Source organism: Antedon mediterranea, chromosome 3, assembly GCF_964355755.1.
Source record: "Antedon mediterranea chromosome 3, ecAntMedi1.1, whole genome shotgun sequence".
Classification (NCBI taxonomy): domain Eukaryota; kingdom Metazoa; phylum Echinodermata; class Crinoidea; order Comatulida; family Antedonidae; genus Antedon; species Antedon mediterranea.
The window spans coordinates 1,951,350-1,965,581 of NC_092672.1; the positions used below are offsets into that span (position 1 = coordinate 1,951,350).

The 14,232-nt window shown below is 29.8% G+C and overlaps 1 protein-coding gene across 7 annotated transcripts in view; it reads right to left on the minus strand.

Moving 5' to 3' along the window:
- LOC140044485 (RNA-binding protein Musashi homolog 2-like) overlaps window positions 1–14,232 on the minus strand; it is a 108,817-nt gene that overhangs the window by 59,229 nt on the left and 35,356 nt on the right. For all 7 annotated transcript variants that reach the window (XM_072089012.1, XM_072089008.1, XM_072089009.1 and 4 more), the window contains exon 6: window positions 13,084–13,176. In XM_072089012.1, the coding sequence (XP_071945113.1) occupies window positions 13,084–13,176 (93 nt within the window). The remainder of the gene's footprint in view (window positions 1–13,083; window positions 13,177–14,232) is intronic.

The window sequence follows — 14,232 nt, forward strand, 5'->3', positions numbered from 1 at the left end:
AAAGGCAACAGGAACCCTTATTTAGAACAGACACATAAGTAAACAGTTCACTCGACAATTGAGTTAATTAGCAAAACATTGAGTTCCTTTTTAGTGTGTATTTCTCACAATTGTCTAGCAGTTATCATAAACATCGCACTCACAGAAAGATGAGTATAATAGGAATTCAACAAGTGAATACATTGTTCAGATTTGTATCAAACAAGGAAGAAGAAAAACTATAAGCAATGTTTTATGGGGTCATACAAAAACTTTCATTTAAATCATAGAGATATATATAGGCCTATAGAGAAATATATAATATCTCTATGTTCAAATTCAATATAAAGATTAATGCCTGTAGACCTTTTTTTTTAATTAAAAAAAAACACTATTTTATAAAAATTCTATAATTAAATAAATCTGGCTGCTTCTTCAAGACTTAACTTCTATTATATTGGCTTTTGAAATATTATTTTCACAAACCAACAAGAAAAAGTCTTGTTCACAGCCTACTGCTTTTTTTAATGGTTTCTTGTGTAAATATCGTAAAATATCTTACTCCAATCCAAACACTTATAGAGTTTCTTTTATGCAAGTTTGAAAGTGTAAGTAAGTTGCAAGGTTAGAAAGTGTAAGTAAGTTGCAAGGTTAGAAAGTGCGATTTCTATATTTGTTTTTAAATTTAACATTTTAACCTTTATGAATTAATATAATTATTATTCATGAAGAGCACATGCAGGTAGGATGTATTATGACTGGAGTTACTGTATACTTGATTGTTTACTCACTAAAGTAATAAACCAAACCACTGAAACTAAAGGTAAGAAGAGACACAATGAAAATGAAACTGGTTTGAGAAGGAAGTAACGTCTTGTTAAACTATTGTCTGAAATTCTTGTAATAAAGATGTGTAAATATTGGTTTCAATCATTACTTTTGCTAGAATGAAAGTACCTGCGTACAGAACATAGACAACTCTGTATATACAGAGCTACCAACCATATAGAACTCAACTTTTTACTGCATACCTACCATACAGAACTCAACTTTTTACTGCTTACAGAGCTACCATATAGAACTCAACTTTTTACTGCTTACAGAGCTACCATACAGAACTCAACTTTTTACTGCGTACAGTGCTACCATACAGAACTCAACTATTTACTGCTTACAGAGCTACCATATAGAACTCAAATATTTACTGCTTACAGAGCTACCATAAAGATTTCAACTTTTTACTGCCTACAAAGCTACCATACTTTTTCCATTTTACATCAATGTTTGACCTGTCTAGGTTTAGTTTATTTATACAGCAGGATTTTTCTGGCATAAAATAATGACCCTTGATGACCTTAGGTCACTCATTAGGATGTCATTAAACCATATCACAACTTCCACTTGTAACTGTAGTACCTGCATAATATTTACATTGTATGAAATTTTAAAACCTTAATAAACTTTCGCATGAAATCAAATTATTACTATTATATTATAATCTTTTATAAACCAATATATTATTATTACAAGTTAAATTTATATTCTATGAAAAGAAGCAACATGTAAAAAACAATATATAGATATCATTTTCATTTATGCTATCCTATGTTTCAGTTATAAATCAATAATTTAGAATTTAATAATTTCAAAATATTTTTTAAATGTGCAGTGGACTTGTTATAAATTCTAAACCATAGCAGTTTTTTGTTTTTAACCTAGTAGTATAATTGCTAAGGAATTAACTAAATTTACAGGCATCGAAGAAATTCTAAAACATATGGAACTAAATATATTAAAGTGGACTACAAACTTACAGTTGTCATAAAAAATGGATAAATCAAAACCTTTTTGTTTTCATGCCATTCCACTTGACTGTACGCCTATTGAAAGAATTTTGCGCAAACTCAGGAATATATGAGCAGAATGACTGTTAGACTCAATAGCTCTATAGTCAGTCACATCAATTAAACGAAAGGTCACTCTGCTAACAAGTTTAAAACGAACCTATTGAACTTGGTATAACACAAATGTATATTAGCTAGCATATCTTTGCCTGAGAACTATCATGAATTCAAATGTTATATGATTAGTCATCATATTGAGAGAATTAAATGGTGTAATTTATACAATTTACGAGAATCACAGTAGGCAACATTTATATTAAAACTAACGCACACTTCAATTTATGTAATTATAACGATTGACATAGAAATTTCAAAATAAAATTTTAAATACAGACGTAATAAGATGTATATCTATGTGGCGCAATATTATTAGGTCAAATATGCTGCTGGTAATTTTTACGTACTCCTTTCACTTTATAGTTTTTACTTAGAAACATGCAAAAATGCAGATAAATTATGAATGATCATTAAAGAATAGATCTAATTTATATTTCCATTACACAAATTTTTCAATTTCTACAAACGTTCGATATAAACATGAATCGGTCCTGATTACACTAAATATTTTTCATACACCATTGTTCTGTTTGTGCCAACAGCTATACATGATAATCATAAACAAAATAATATTAATGCATTTTGAAAACCGAATGTGCTTTGAGAGTCCAAAGTCGCTTACGGAATTATGGAAGATGAAGATTTGTGTCTAGGAAAAGCAAACACCAACCAAATTAATTGGCTAATCATTAAATGCAATTAATATATTATTTCTGGAAAATGTAGAAGATAATATGATGATTTTAACCTTTGAACTCGCATTCAAAAAAACCTATCTATAGCAAGGTAGCTAGTACCAAGTAGAATTAAAATCTTAATTTATTAAAGCTCAGGATGAGAAAAATGGTAACTTTACTCAAGGTCATCAATGACTTTTGTTCGCACTAGGATAATTCCACGTAATTTTAAACAATTAAAATCTTAATTTGTTAAAGCTCAGGATGAGAAAAATGGTAACTTTACTCAAGGTCATCAATGACTTTTGTTCGCACTAGGATAATTCCACGCAATTTTAAACAATTAAAATTTTAATTTATTAAAGCTCAGGATGAGAAAAATGGCAACTTTACTCAAGGTCATCAATGACTTTTGTTCGCACTAGGATAATTCCACGTAATTTTAAACAATTAAAATCTTAATTTGTTAAAGCTCAGGATGAGAAAAATGGTAACTTTACTCAAGGTCATCAATGACTTTTGTTCGCACTAGGATAATTCCACGTAATTTTAAACAATTAAAATCTTAATTTATTAAAGCCCAGGATGAGAAAAATGGTAACTTTACTCAAGGTCATCAATGACTTTTGTTCGCACTAGGATAATTCCACGCAATTACAGTTTAGTATGGTTTTACCAAATTTTATCTGCAATGTTAAAACTATGTTTTTATTGAAGTTAGTGAAGAATTTTTAGCCAGCACAATTAGTTTATGGTAGCTTCTAGTCAGTGGTCGTTAAAATTAGATGGAATTGTAGCCATTGACCGGATTTGATTTTGCTTGGTCAACTTAGCGAACGACTAATTTTTAGGGTATAATTAAGCATAAATAAAAATAAAATCTATCAATAAGTCTAAGTTCATTCATGGGTCAGTTATATAAATTAATTTGAAAATTATATGTAGTACTTTTTATAAGATTTTAAAAGTGACAATCATATGTAATTTAGAAAAGGCAATACCAACTGTTGACAAACTAAATCCTAAATTGATGGTACACATATATCATTTCTTAGAAACATTTCAAACGACATAAAAAAAAAATCTAATAAATATACATTAAGACCTTTTACCAACGTGAATATATTAATGGTTATATTTGTGTGAACAGCGATTTCCTTGAGTCAATTATATAAATTATATCTACTTATTTTATACAAGTGCATACTTTATTTTCTATAAATTACATTTTGACAGATATTGACAACATTATTCGAATTAAATTATTTTCATAATAAAATATTCAGACTTTCCTTATATCCAATTTTCTTTCTATGGATTTTTAATTATAAGAAAAAAAATCAACCATATTAAAATTATTAAAGAAGAACAGATTACAACCTTCTATATCTACAACACTCTTGTTTTTCTGCATACTTTTTATCTATTTTTAAATTTCATTTTTTAGTCTTTTGATGTTTTAATGTATATTTGTTGTAGGCCTATATGTAAATTTATAATTGCCAAAGAAAGTGAAATTACTAGTTTATGGACAAATAAATAATCTTGATAAAATAAATATTCATTTTTTTTTCAAATTAATTATTTAGTAATAGTAGTTAAATGTCATCTTCAAAAGTATTTCTTATTGTAGTATTAATCTTATATGTACTTATTATGACTAATTAATATACCAACTTTGGTTTATAAATGTTGCGCAGTTTATTTTAATTATGGGGTATAGAAGAAGAATTACTAAACAAACTTTAAAAACTCAATGGTAACAAAAAATGTAAAAGATCCAAATCTGTTATTGTTTCGCTTTAGAAGGCAAACACTCTGCTAGTTCTTTGACAAAACTAGCATCATTAACTCTGCAATAAATCTACAATTTTTTTAGCATAATAAACTGGAAAACTAGCAACGTGGCATAAGCGTATACAAAGAGTTGAACAAAATATTGTTTATACAAGTGCATTGTGATGCAACTAGAATTCGACATAAATAAATATTATCTTTAGAAACATGTCAACTTTATTTCAAAAGAAACCATGCCACTCCATTAAACCAATCAATTGTTTAAATTTGTTTGGGGAAAACCGGTTGGGAAAGCTACAGATTTCATGCAACCCTCTTTTATATCGAAATTATTACGCTGGTTTGAATAATATGAAAACTACTAATTATTTTGAACCTAATCTTCAACTTCATGGATAAAGATATTTACACAAATAATGAAAGATTTAGAAAGTTCCATATATATTGCTTTACAAAATGCAAGTAAAAGGAATGTTCTGGATATAATGTATGTTTTTTTTAATTGTATTTTTAATAGTTTAATAATTCTATGATAAATGCTTTATATCTGTATATAACACTTTTAATGTATATCTGTATAGTATATGTATTTTTTTTTATATTTCTTGCCAGTTTCAAATGTATTTCCATTTTTTTTAAATTATTATGGACAATAAAATAGTATCAGTATGTTTCTTAAAAAACTCATGATTTTGTTGAGTATACAGTAATAATGATTCCAATGATCTTGCTATAGCATATACAGGGCCATTAGCCACAAATACTCGGTAAGGTTTCAACCTGACAACTTTCTCAGAGGTCTTTGACAATCCAGTAACTTAAAAGTGATTGCTTCCTTTTCTTGCGAAAACTGTACCACTTTATTTCCTATGTCTAAATCACTGATATAAGTTTAAAGATGAATTTATAAGATCTAATCATGGAGAAATATCATGATCTAATATACAGTTAACAATGGACGTAGGAAGTTTGATGATCGCTACTGAAAACATAAAAAGATTCGCAACTTCCATCATAAGACAATTAACTGGTGCATAAAATAATGATTTTCCTGGAAATTTACCAAACTCATTTATAAGACTACCTTTGATCTACCAGCCATAAATAATCATTTTTTGAATAGCATCAACAGTTATCGCTTCAATTTTGATGATTTCTTATCATGCTTTCAGTTTTCTATTTGTTTCATTTCCTTGACTACAAGTTATGGAAAGTACAGCTGCATTACAACGCTACTTCCAAATAATTACTACGTTAAAAAAAGGTGATATCGGTTGATGAATGTAGTTTGGCTAGTTGGCTTCTGGAATGTGAAATTGATGATACTATGAAATGGTGCATACTTTTAGAAAATTCGTTTTTATTATCATACTAATTTAAAATATGAATGATCTTTCATTACTATACTGTAAGAAAGAGAGTTTTTGTTTGTTTGTTCGTAAAATGTTTCCTACTGCATCAATCCATACACATGGAACTTTAAGAAGACCAAATTTAAGAGAAATAATTAAATATTTAATATTTAAGTGATAGTGAGTAATTTAAATATTTAATGAGAAACATTTAAATAAATCTGTTTGAGTAAAGGCAGTAAGTTAGTAAATTCCTCAATATTTTTAATATATAACTTTGAAGTAATGTTTATAACTAAATTACTCAAACAAATAGAAGATATTCTTTAACAAATTAATTGAAGTTGTTCGGTTCATTAAGTGCATCAAATCTATTTTGAATGATTTAAGCAAAACCGAACAAAATTTAATCCAGCCTCTTAGTCAAATTGCATTATAATTACGCCTTTACACTATTCACTAACTGTTTATTGTATTTCAATCAAGCCAATCTAACACTAATAGACTATTGGACCACATACTTTAGATAGTCACAGGGGACTAGAGAATCTTTACTATAGGAATTGTCCCTATCAAGCTTATACTTATCTCTAAACGCTTATAAACGCCACGGTATTAAAACACTTATCAAATCACTAAAGCCAATTTCTTCATAATGGCTAAAATTATCTTTGAAACCTTTTTAGATCGCAGACTGGTTGTCTGCTATGTTAACATTGCAACTCTCCAGGAATATTTGCAATTGGGCGTTCGATATTAACTAGACTGGTCAGGAGTGTCAGATGTCTTGAGAAGCGCACACGCCACCGAAGGCTCATTGATTCTTTTCTCTCGTTGCGCTACATTATTGTTTTCTTTACAATACATTTCCATTTTGTAGCTTTTTTTTTTACTTCACAAAACATTACAGTGAAGCACCTGCATGTTACCACCTGACTTCGCAACTAATGATGTCATTATTGAACAACTCTAAGTACCTTTGACCTTTCCGAATTGTTCCAACTTCCAGCATAAGAAATAAGTTATACAAGATTTAATTGACAGGTCAAATCTTTAGTTATTTTATACATTATTTAATATTTACAAATAACAGAACAGCAAATTTCCTGAAGCCTATTGTCTTGATTGAACAATTTTAGTATAGAACAATTATTTTACTGCGGTTACTGCAGTAACTATATTTCGTTCACTCTTTAAACCTGTTTACATTTAGCAAGCCCTTTTTGGAATATTGCCTATAGGCTTGGAAAGCAAGCAAACAACGACTTACTTTTAGAACTGTACTGTATTCACACCATACAAAGTACTAGAAATATTATTTTATAAAATCTAACAGACAAACAAAAGAACAATAGTCACGAAGAAGAAGATAACAAGTTGAAGATAAACAGATTTAATAGCATTACTGATACAATATACATATTAATATTTACATGGACAACTATTAACAGATTTCAATGAGATTGTATCTACTAAAATTGGAAAATAAGTCCAGAGATTAAGGCAGGTATAAAGTGTTGGCTTTGTTTTCTCGTTATTAAGTTGTGTGAGTGACGCCAAACTGATGTTGTTTTAATTAAACAAATCCTACGATAACATAACATTTATACCTACATACGTTTTTGTGTTGTAAATCCGAACGTGATTACAAGACCGTAATTAAATGACATTAACCCTTTAGTTTATCAAATGATATTATTAATATTTTTTGTCCCCAGCTGTTGTAAGTTAAGTCTGTAGGTGGATAGACTGAAGGTTTCATAAAATGTCAACAAACTTGAAACAAGGCCACAAGACATTGTATTTCACTCACAAGACAAGATTACGCTTATAAACAAAAACAAGAGACTGTAGATGTGGCAATTGCACTTTTTAAGCTCTGTCCACACTATGTAACAAAAAAATGTGACATACCCATATATGGTCAAAATGACATATCACTACCATGTTTGAGCATATCACTACCATATTTGGGCACATCACACTTTTTTTGACAAACTAGTTGATAGTGCAGACAGAGCTTTAGACTAAAAATAATTTGCTACAAAAATGCATTGAAATTGAATAATAACCATTTGGTAAGATGGGGATGTCAACAGACATGAACATTTCTGATTCTAAGATTTTCCTCTTTTTGGAGAAGGGCTATTGTTGGTTTATCCAGGTACGCTAGGCACAAAATAGACCTTTGACACCAGATGTTACCTCCATAACACGTCAACCTAATCTTAAGTGTTTCTATCTTTTTCTCTTATTCTTTCCATGAACATAACAGATCTATGGCACCAATAGTAATAATAGTATGTATGTGATACTATATCATATGTCAACATTGTGTTTGCTCTACCTAGCCTTCTCTTACCAGACACCAATCAACGCCCCTTCCTCCCCCCTAATCAGGGATCATATTATATCTATGAAAAAAAATCTGATCAAAAATCAAAATTACATCAAACCTGGAGCCCATCGCAGGTCAGGAAAAATAAATTGATATTACATCAAAAATTAAATTAATGAAAATCAAATTGTTTATTGTTTATTAAAAATATAGGAATATTTTTAGATTTTGTTTTGTTATTAATGTGATTAATCAATTATTTGTTCATAACCTTTAATGGTTACCTCAATGAAATAAGGATGTCCATCCTAATCTGACCAATCAAATCACTTCTTTCTCGAACTACAGTAACTAACTAACAACCAAAGTAAGAGATACAGTAAACTATAAAGATAATAATATTATTATGATACGATTCTGTTTGTGTGTGTATAATTTTCACTTCGTCAAGCTACATTATTTTCACATCTTCACATTAATGATGTAATTGCAGGTCTGCTTTATATTTGCAAAACAGCTTTCTAATATTACTACGCAAACACACACCTTTTAATGGTGCAAAATTTAGGTTGAGACTCATTGAAAAAACATACTTATTAATTTGATTAAGTATATGTAGTATATGTGCTATAGTTAGCATAATAGCAGTATAGGCCTGTTTTATGTTCTGGGACTATATCTTACTATTGGAATCGCTATGTGTGGATTGTTATACAGTAGGCAGGTTTTTGCAATGCAGATTGGTTTTGTTTAACTTTAACAATATTTTAATAATAATATTTTTGAATGATTATTAAATAATGAATATCATTATAAGAAAGTACAGTAGTTGCTGTTTGCACACTTGGTGAACACAACGTTGGTGAACACGACGTCGGTGATCATTGTTCCAACTAGTTATAGTAAAAAAACCTTGGCCACGCACAGCGTGACGACAAAAGCGTAACTCAAAGTGTCTGCCACAGCATCGTACTCCTGGCATAGACTTTGGACAGAGTGTAATTGGAAGCAGCGAATTGTAAAATAATCGTGCTCTGTAGATGCAGAAAAGGCCATGGAACAAGAAATTAACACCATATTGCCCTCACAGGGGTCCTAAACACAATATGCAAATCACGCAAACTCCAACATCAAACACGACAACTTTATGCAAATCATTCTAAAAATGGCTGAATGTGGTTATGAACCATAAAACTTGACAAAAATTAAAAATTTCCAAGAAAATAAACAACTATATTTGTTCGCAAATAATGCTTAAAATCGCTTAATAAATTTACATATTAAAACTTTGGTTGTTTTTAAATACTTTACACAAATTTGAACCTTTCCGAAAAATAAAAAGATTGTTTGCGGCTGATCAATGGGTGTAGCAAAATGCCAACTCATAGTCAATTCAATGATGCATTATTAACTGTATAATAATACTATTATAATTATAACCTTCAAGGATGTATGGTTTTAAATACATAGCCAGGCCTGTACATTTAATATGCAAACATAATGTGTCAATATATTATAATTAGCAACCGCATGAATAGCACATGAGTATGTTGTTCTTGCTTGTGTCACATACTCGCATTCCCTTTATAGTCTTCGCAACTTTTCTGCAACTTGTTTAAAATTGGTGCAATGCACTTAAGAACCGAGTAAGAACATCTAAAGCTCTGTTTACACTATCAAACTTTATGTTACAAACAAATATGATGTGCCCATATATGGACATGATGATGTCATATCCCTAGCAACATTTGGGCATATCACACTTTTTTGTCAAACTAGTTTGATACAGTAGATGTAAATCAGTCATTTTAGACAATTAATTTGTTAATAATTTATTGTATACAGGTGTATTACAGGTCCTAGGCAATGGGTACTATTACACTAAGTAGAAGTGGAAATATTTAGAAGGGAGATCGGGGTGTTTACTCCATACATAGTGTTGGGGTAGTTTAAGTTATAACTCTAACCTAATTTCAAATCTCTTTTTATTTAGATTAGTGTTCTGCATTCTGTTGCTAGTTGGTTACTACTAAAACAGCTGAAGATTTCTTTACTAAAATTAACATAGTCGTCAGAGAATGCTTTTGACTGAAAATTGTTGCTAGATATAAGCAGATTCACACGGTAGAACAACCTTCAGGACACGTCTATAGACGATGTTTTTGTGTTTAATTCTCCGACCTGTTAGTAGAATTGGAAACACCCAAAATCAAGTGATTCCCATAGTCTAACTCCTTTCAGGCATTCAACCTTGTAAAACAAAATGTAAAGACGTGTCCAATCAAGCGATTCATGACGTCAAACCAACCATTTCTGTGCGAGTGTCACAGTAGGGCACATTTATTTAAAGCGCTGGTGCATTCAAGTCTGGAGATAGTAAATAGAATCAAGCAAGACACTCCCAAGCTTAAATTGTTATAGAACAAATATATATTGCAAAGAACGTATTGTGCTATTATTATTGTAATAAACACAGGAAAAATGTGAATATCAACTTAAAACAGCTAATTGCTGACATTATATTAAAATATATAACTTCTACCTTATTAAGCAATTCTATAATTTTTTTTACATAATATTTTTTGCCATTGTTGTGAAGAGACAATTCTATATTTTCAGGATTTTATTCTAGATATAGTGAAATAAAATTAAATAGATTAAAAAAAGAAAGGAATACATTTGCTATGGAATTATCTGGAAGAAACCAAAATTGATGAACAATTTATCCAATAAAGAATTAAAAAGCTAAAAAGAAATGATGAGTGACAGACTAGTCGTCTATTTGTCAGGCTATCTATTTGTCAGGCTATCTATTTGTCAGGCTATCTATTTGTCAGGCTATATACAGTTAATTAAACTCACATTATCAGGATTTACTTTTCAAAGCTTTAAATGTTGCAAGAAATAATTGTTGCATGTTGAATTCAAGAGGAAGGCGCCACTGTGGATTTGCCGTTGATGTGTCGTTGCATAAAGAATTCACGACAGTTATACAGGTCTATGTGTGCTTAAAGACTTGTAGAAAAAACTAAAATGACGATGAGAATCGTACATGCTTATTTTAGAAATTTAAGATGCTATAAGAAAGCAGTATATTATGTTCTTAGCTATTCTTCCTGAATAATAATTCATGAAGAATATAAAAAGACTTGAAAATATGAAATTTACCACACGCAGTTTTAATGTACGATGCATTGGTACTGTAGTGTGTTCTAATCAAAGATAAGATGATAACGATGATGATTAAGATGACAACAATGAAGATGATGCCAATGATAATGCTATTTAATTATTAATAACTCAGTCTTTTAAGCTCTGTCTACACTATGATACATATTGACAAAAAAATGTGATGTTCACATGTATGGATATGATGATGTCATATCACTACCATATTTTGGCACATCACACAAGTTTGATAGTGTAGACAGGGTTTAAGAGTTTACCACAACTGTCTTCTGAAATATGAAAATGATATTTCATTATTATTAATCAATAACTGATTTGTGGGTGTTTATTTATAACCAATTGAATTAATTTAATTTTGACTTTAAAAATCTGGCAATCCTTTGATCCTGTCAAGACATCTCAATTACAGTCAAATGATAATTCTTGATGGTTGCTATGTATATATTACTGAATCTTTCATAGATAATCTCCCTAGACTAATGTGTGTTTGTAGAAGGTAGACATCTACCATAACAAGAGAAGTCCATTGGGTAAAGCTCTTTGACTCAAATCATTTCCAAAAGCTCTGTCTACACTATAAAACTAGTTTGACAAAAGTGTGATTTACCTAAATATGGTAGTGATATGCTTAAATATGGTAGTGATATGTCCATAGTAGTAGCCTACTGTACATGATCTAGGGAATAACTTTAAAAACGGAGAGGAGGTCGGCTTGATATGAATACAGCTTGTGGGTCCTTCCAACTTCCATTTTTGATATCTCTTATATTAACATCTGTAAAACAAGTATTTAGTTTCTATACCTAGTATCTAAAGAAACATTTTATATTTATTAAATGGATACCGGATCCAATTTACGTTTCACACATTTGAAAACCCAGATCCATGTAAAGGTAAAACATTCGTTTAAAATGATTCTCAAAATAATACCACCTTTCTACAAAGGTTGTTATTTCCAATTACATGAGTGGGGTCCATTACATATCGTCTGTTGAGAAGGTTTGAACCTGATACGCTGTTAATTTCACGTTCACCGAATAGATTCCGACCGGTTATTATTTCAAAACAAATTACAGTGGAATTTTTTTTTTTTTTATGACAATCATTTAATAGAGAATCTCAAATGAAGCGATATGGATATTTAAAATGAGGACGAGCAGTTTTGATGATTTCACTGCTTGCATAGGATATAATAACTTCATTCTTTATAATGCACACGCTTGTCGGACATATGATACGGTAAGCAACAACCAATCAGCTGCCGACTTATCATACTTGATAATTGTGCATGTTGGTTTTGTAAGGTGATCCCAGACAACCATGGTTTTGAGAGAATTCAAATACAGAATCCTTTGTGCAGAGTCATGGCAACAGCGGTGTTGCTGGCACTGAAAACAACGCCAGCTTACGTCAATACACTAAAACAGTACCATTTAAAATAATACATATTTCACAACTAACGCACGGCTAATAGGTCGAACTAGTAAACAGAAAACATTTAATTAAAAACAGCTAACATTAGTTTAGCACTGAACATACTATAAAAATAAACTGATAGAAAAGGATCTGATAGAAATTGATAAAAACTATTCCTAAATTTAATTGTATTAAAAAAAATTTATTTCTAAATATTATTAATACCAATTACAACTACATAATACCAATGATATTTCTAATTGGTTATTCAAATTGTTTAGTCTCCTCATTTGCATAAAACGTGCTATAAACAAATTTGTTTATTTCTTCATGTTTAAAATTGTTTTAGATCTAAAAAACAATCTTTCTCTTACCTTTCCGTATTGGCAGAAATATTTCTTCATGTCTTCTGCCGTCGTTGATGTTGATAATCCACCGACAAATATTTTCTTTGTCCTTGTTATTGGCTGAAAAATATAATTTAAAAAAATGCTTAAAATACATAGGCCTATACTCAGTACTGTATATAAACAAAATAATAAAAATCAATTTACTCAAAATAAAATATAGCACATAATCTATAAAATAATGAAATATTGTAATAGCGCAAAACATTTTGTGAAGGTTTTCATTAATACATGTGGCACATAGATATATTAGCATAATGTTATAATTTGAATATGACCTCATTTAAATGTATTACCATAATGACCAGACCTCATTTAAATATAATTACCATTTTGTCTTAGGTATTGGCTTAGTTCAGATTCCAAAATAAAATTTGTTAAATCGGTTTATCGTTTCATTTTTTGAAAAACTTAATTCAAATTTTTAAATGAGATATTATCCAGGCTATGATTACATTAGTATAGTATTATTTTAATAAATAACCACTTTTAAGTAAAATATGAAACATCATTTTATATTCATGATTATTCTAATTAATATAGCTGGGTGGACAGACAATATATTCCATATTTTCAATTTTCCAGATCATAAAACAAGAAATTCACTCCTTCCAAACTCGCAATAAATTTTCATTTTTTATTTATCAAAGCATTCATATTAATAAACTACTGCTTAAAAATCAATCTTTAGGCAATTGCCTGTTAAAATTTACAAATAAACTAATCATTATATAACATAAAGGGATATGAAAAATTGTATAGTATTTTATCAACAATGAATTGCTAAATCCGAAACCATCACTGACGTTCAAATAATAAAGGGATCAATAAAATGCCAATATATAATAATTTTTACTTTCATTCTACTACCTGAGTACAACAATACACCCATAAGGTCACGTCGCACTACAATAGGCTAAATTACCAAAAACTATAAAACATTGCAATCTACGGATGAAACAGACACGCTGCGATAAAATTTGATAGGATCGTTATACGAACACTTAAATACCGGGCTGCATAACATTGAACTTGCGGTATCACATTTCATACGCTGATGAAGAATTTGAAGTCAGGTACATTTTACTAGCGCGGCCTTCTTTGTTAGTTTGCGTT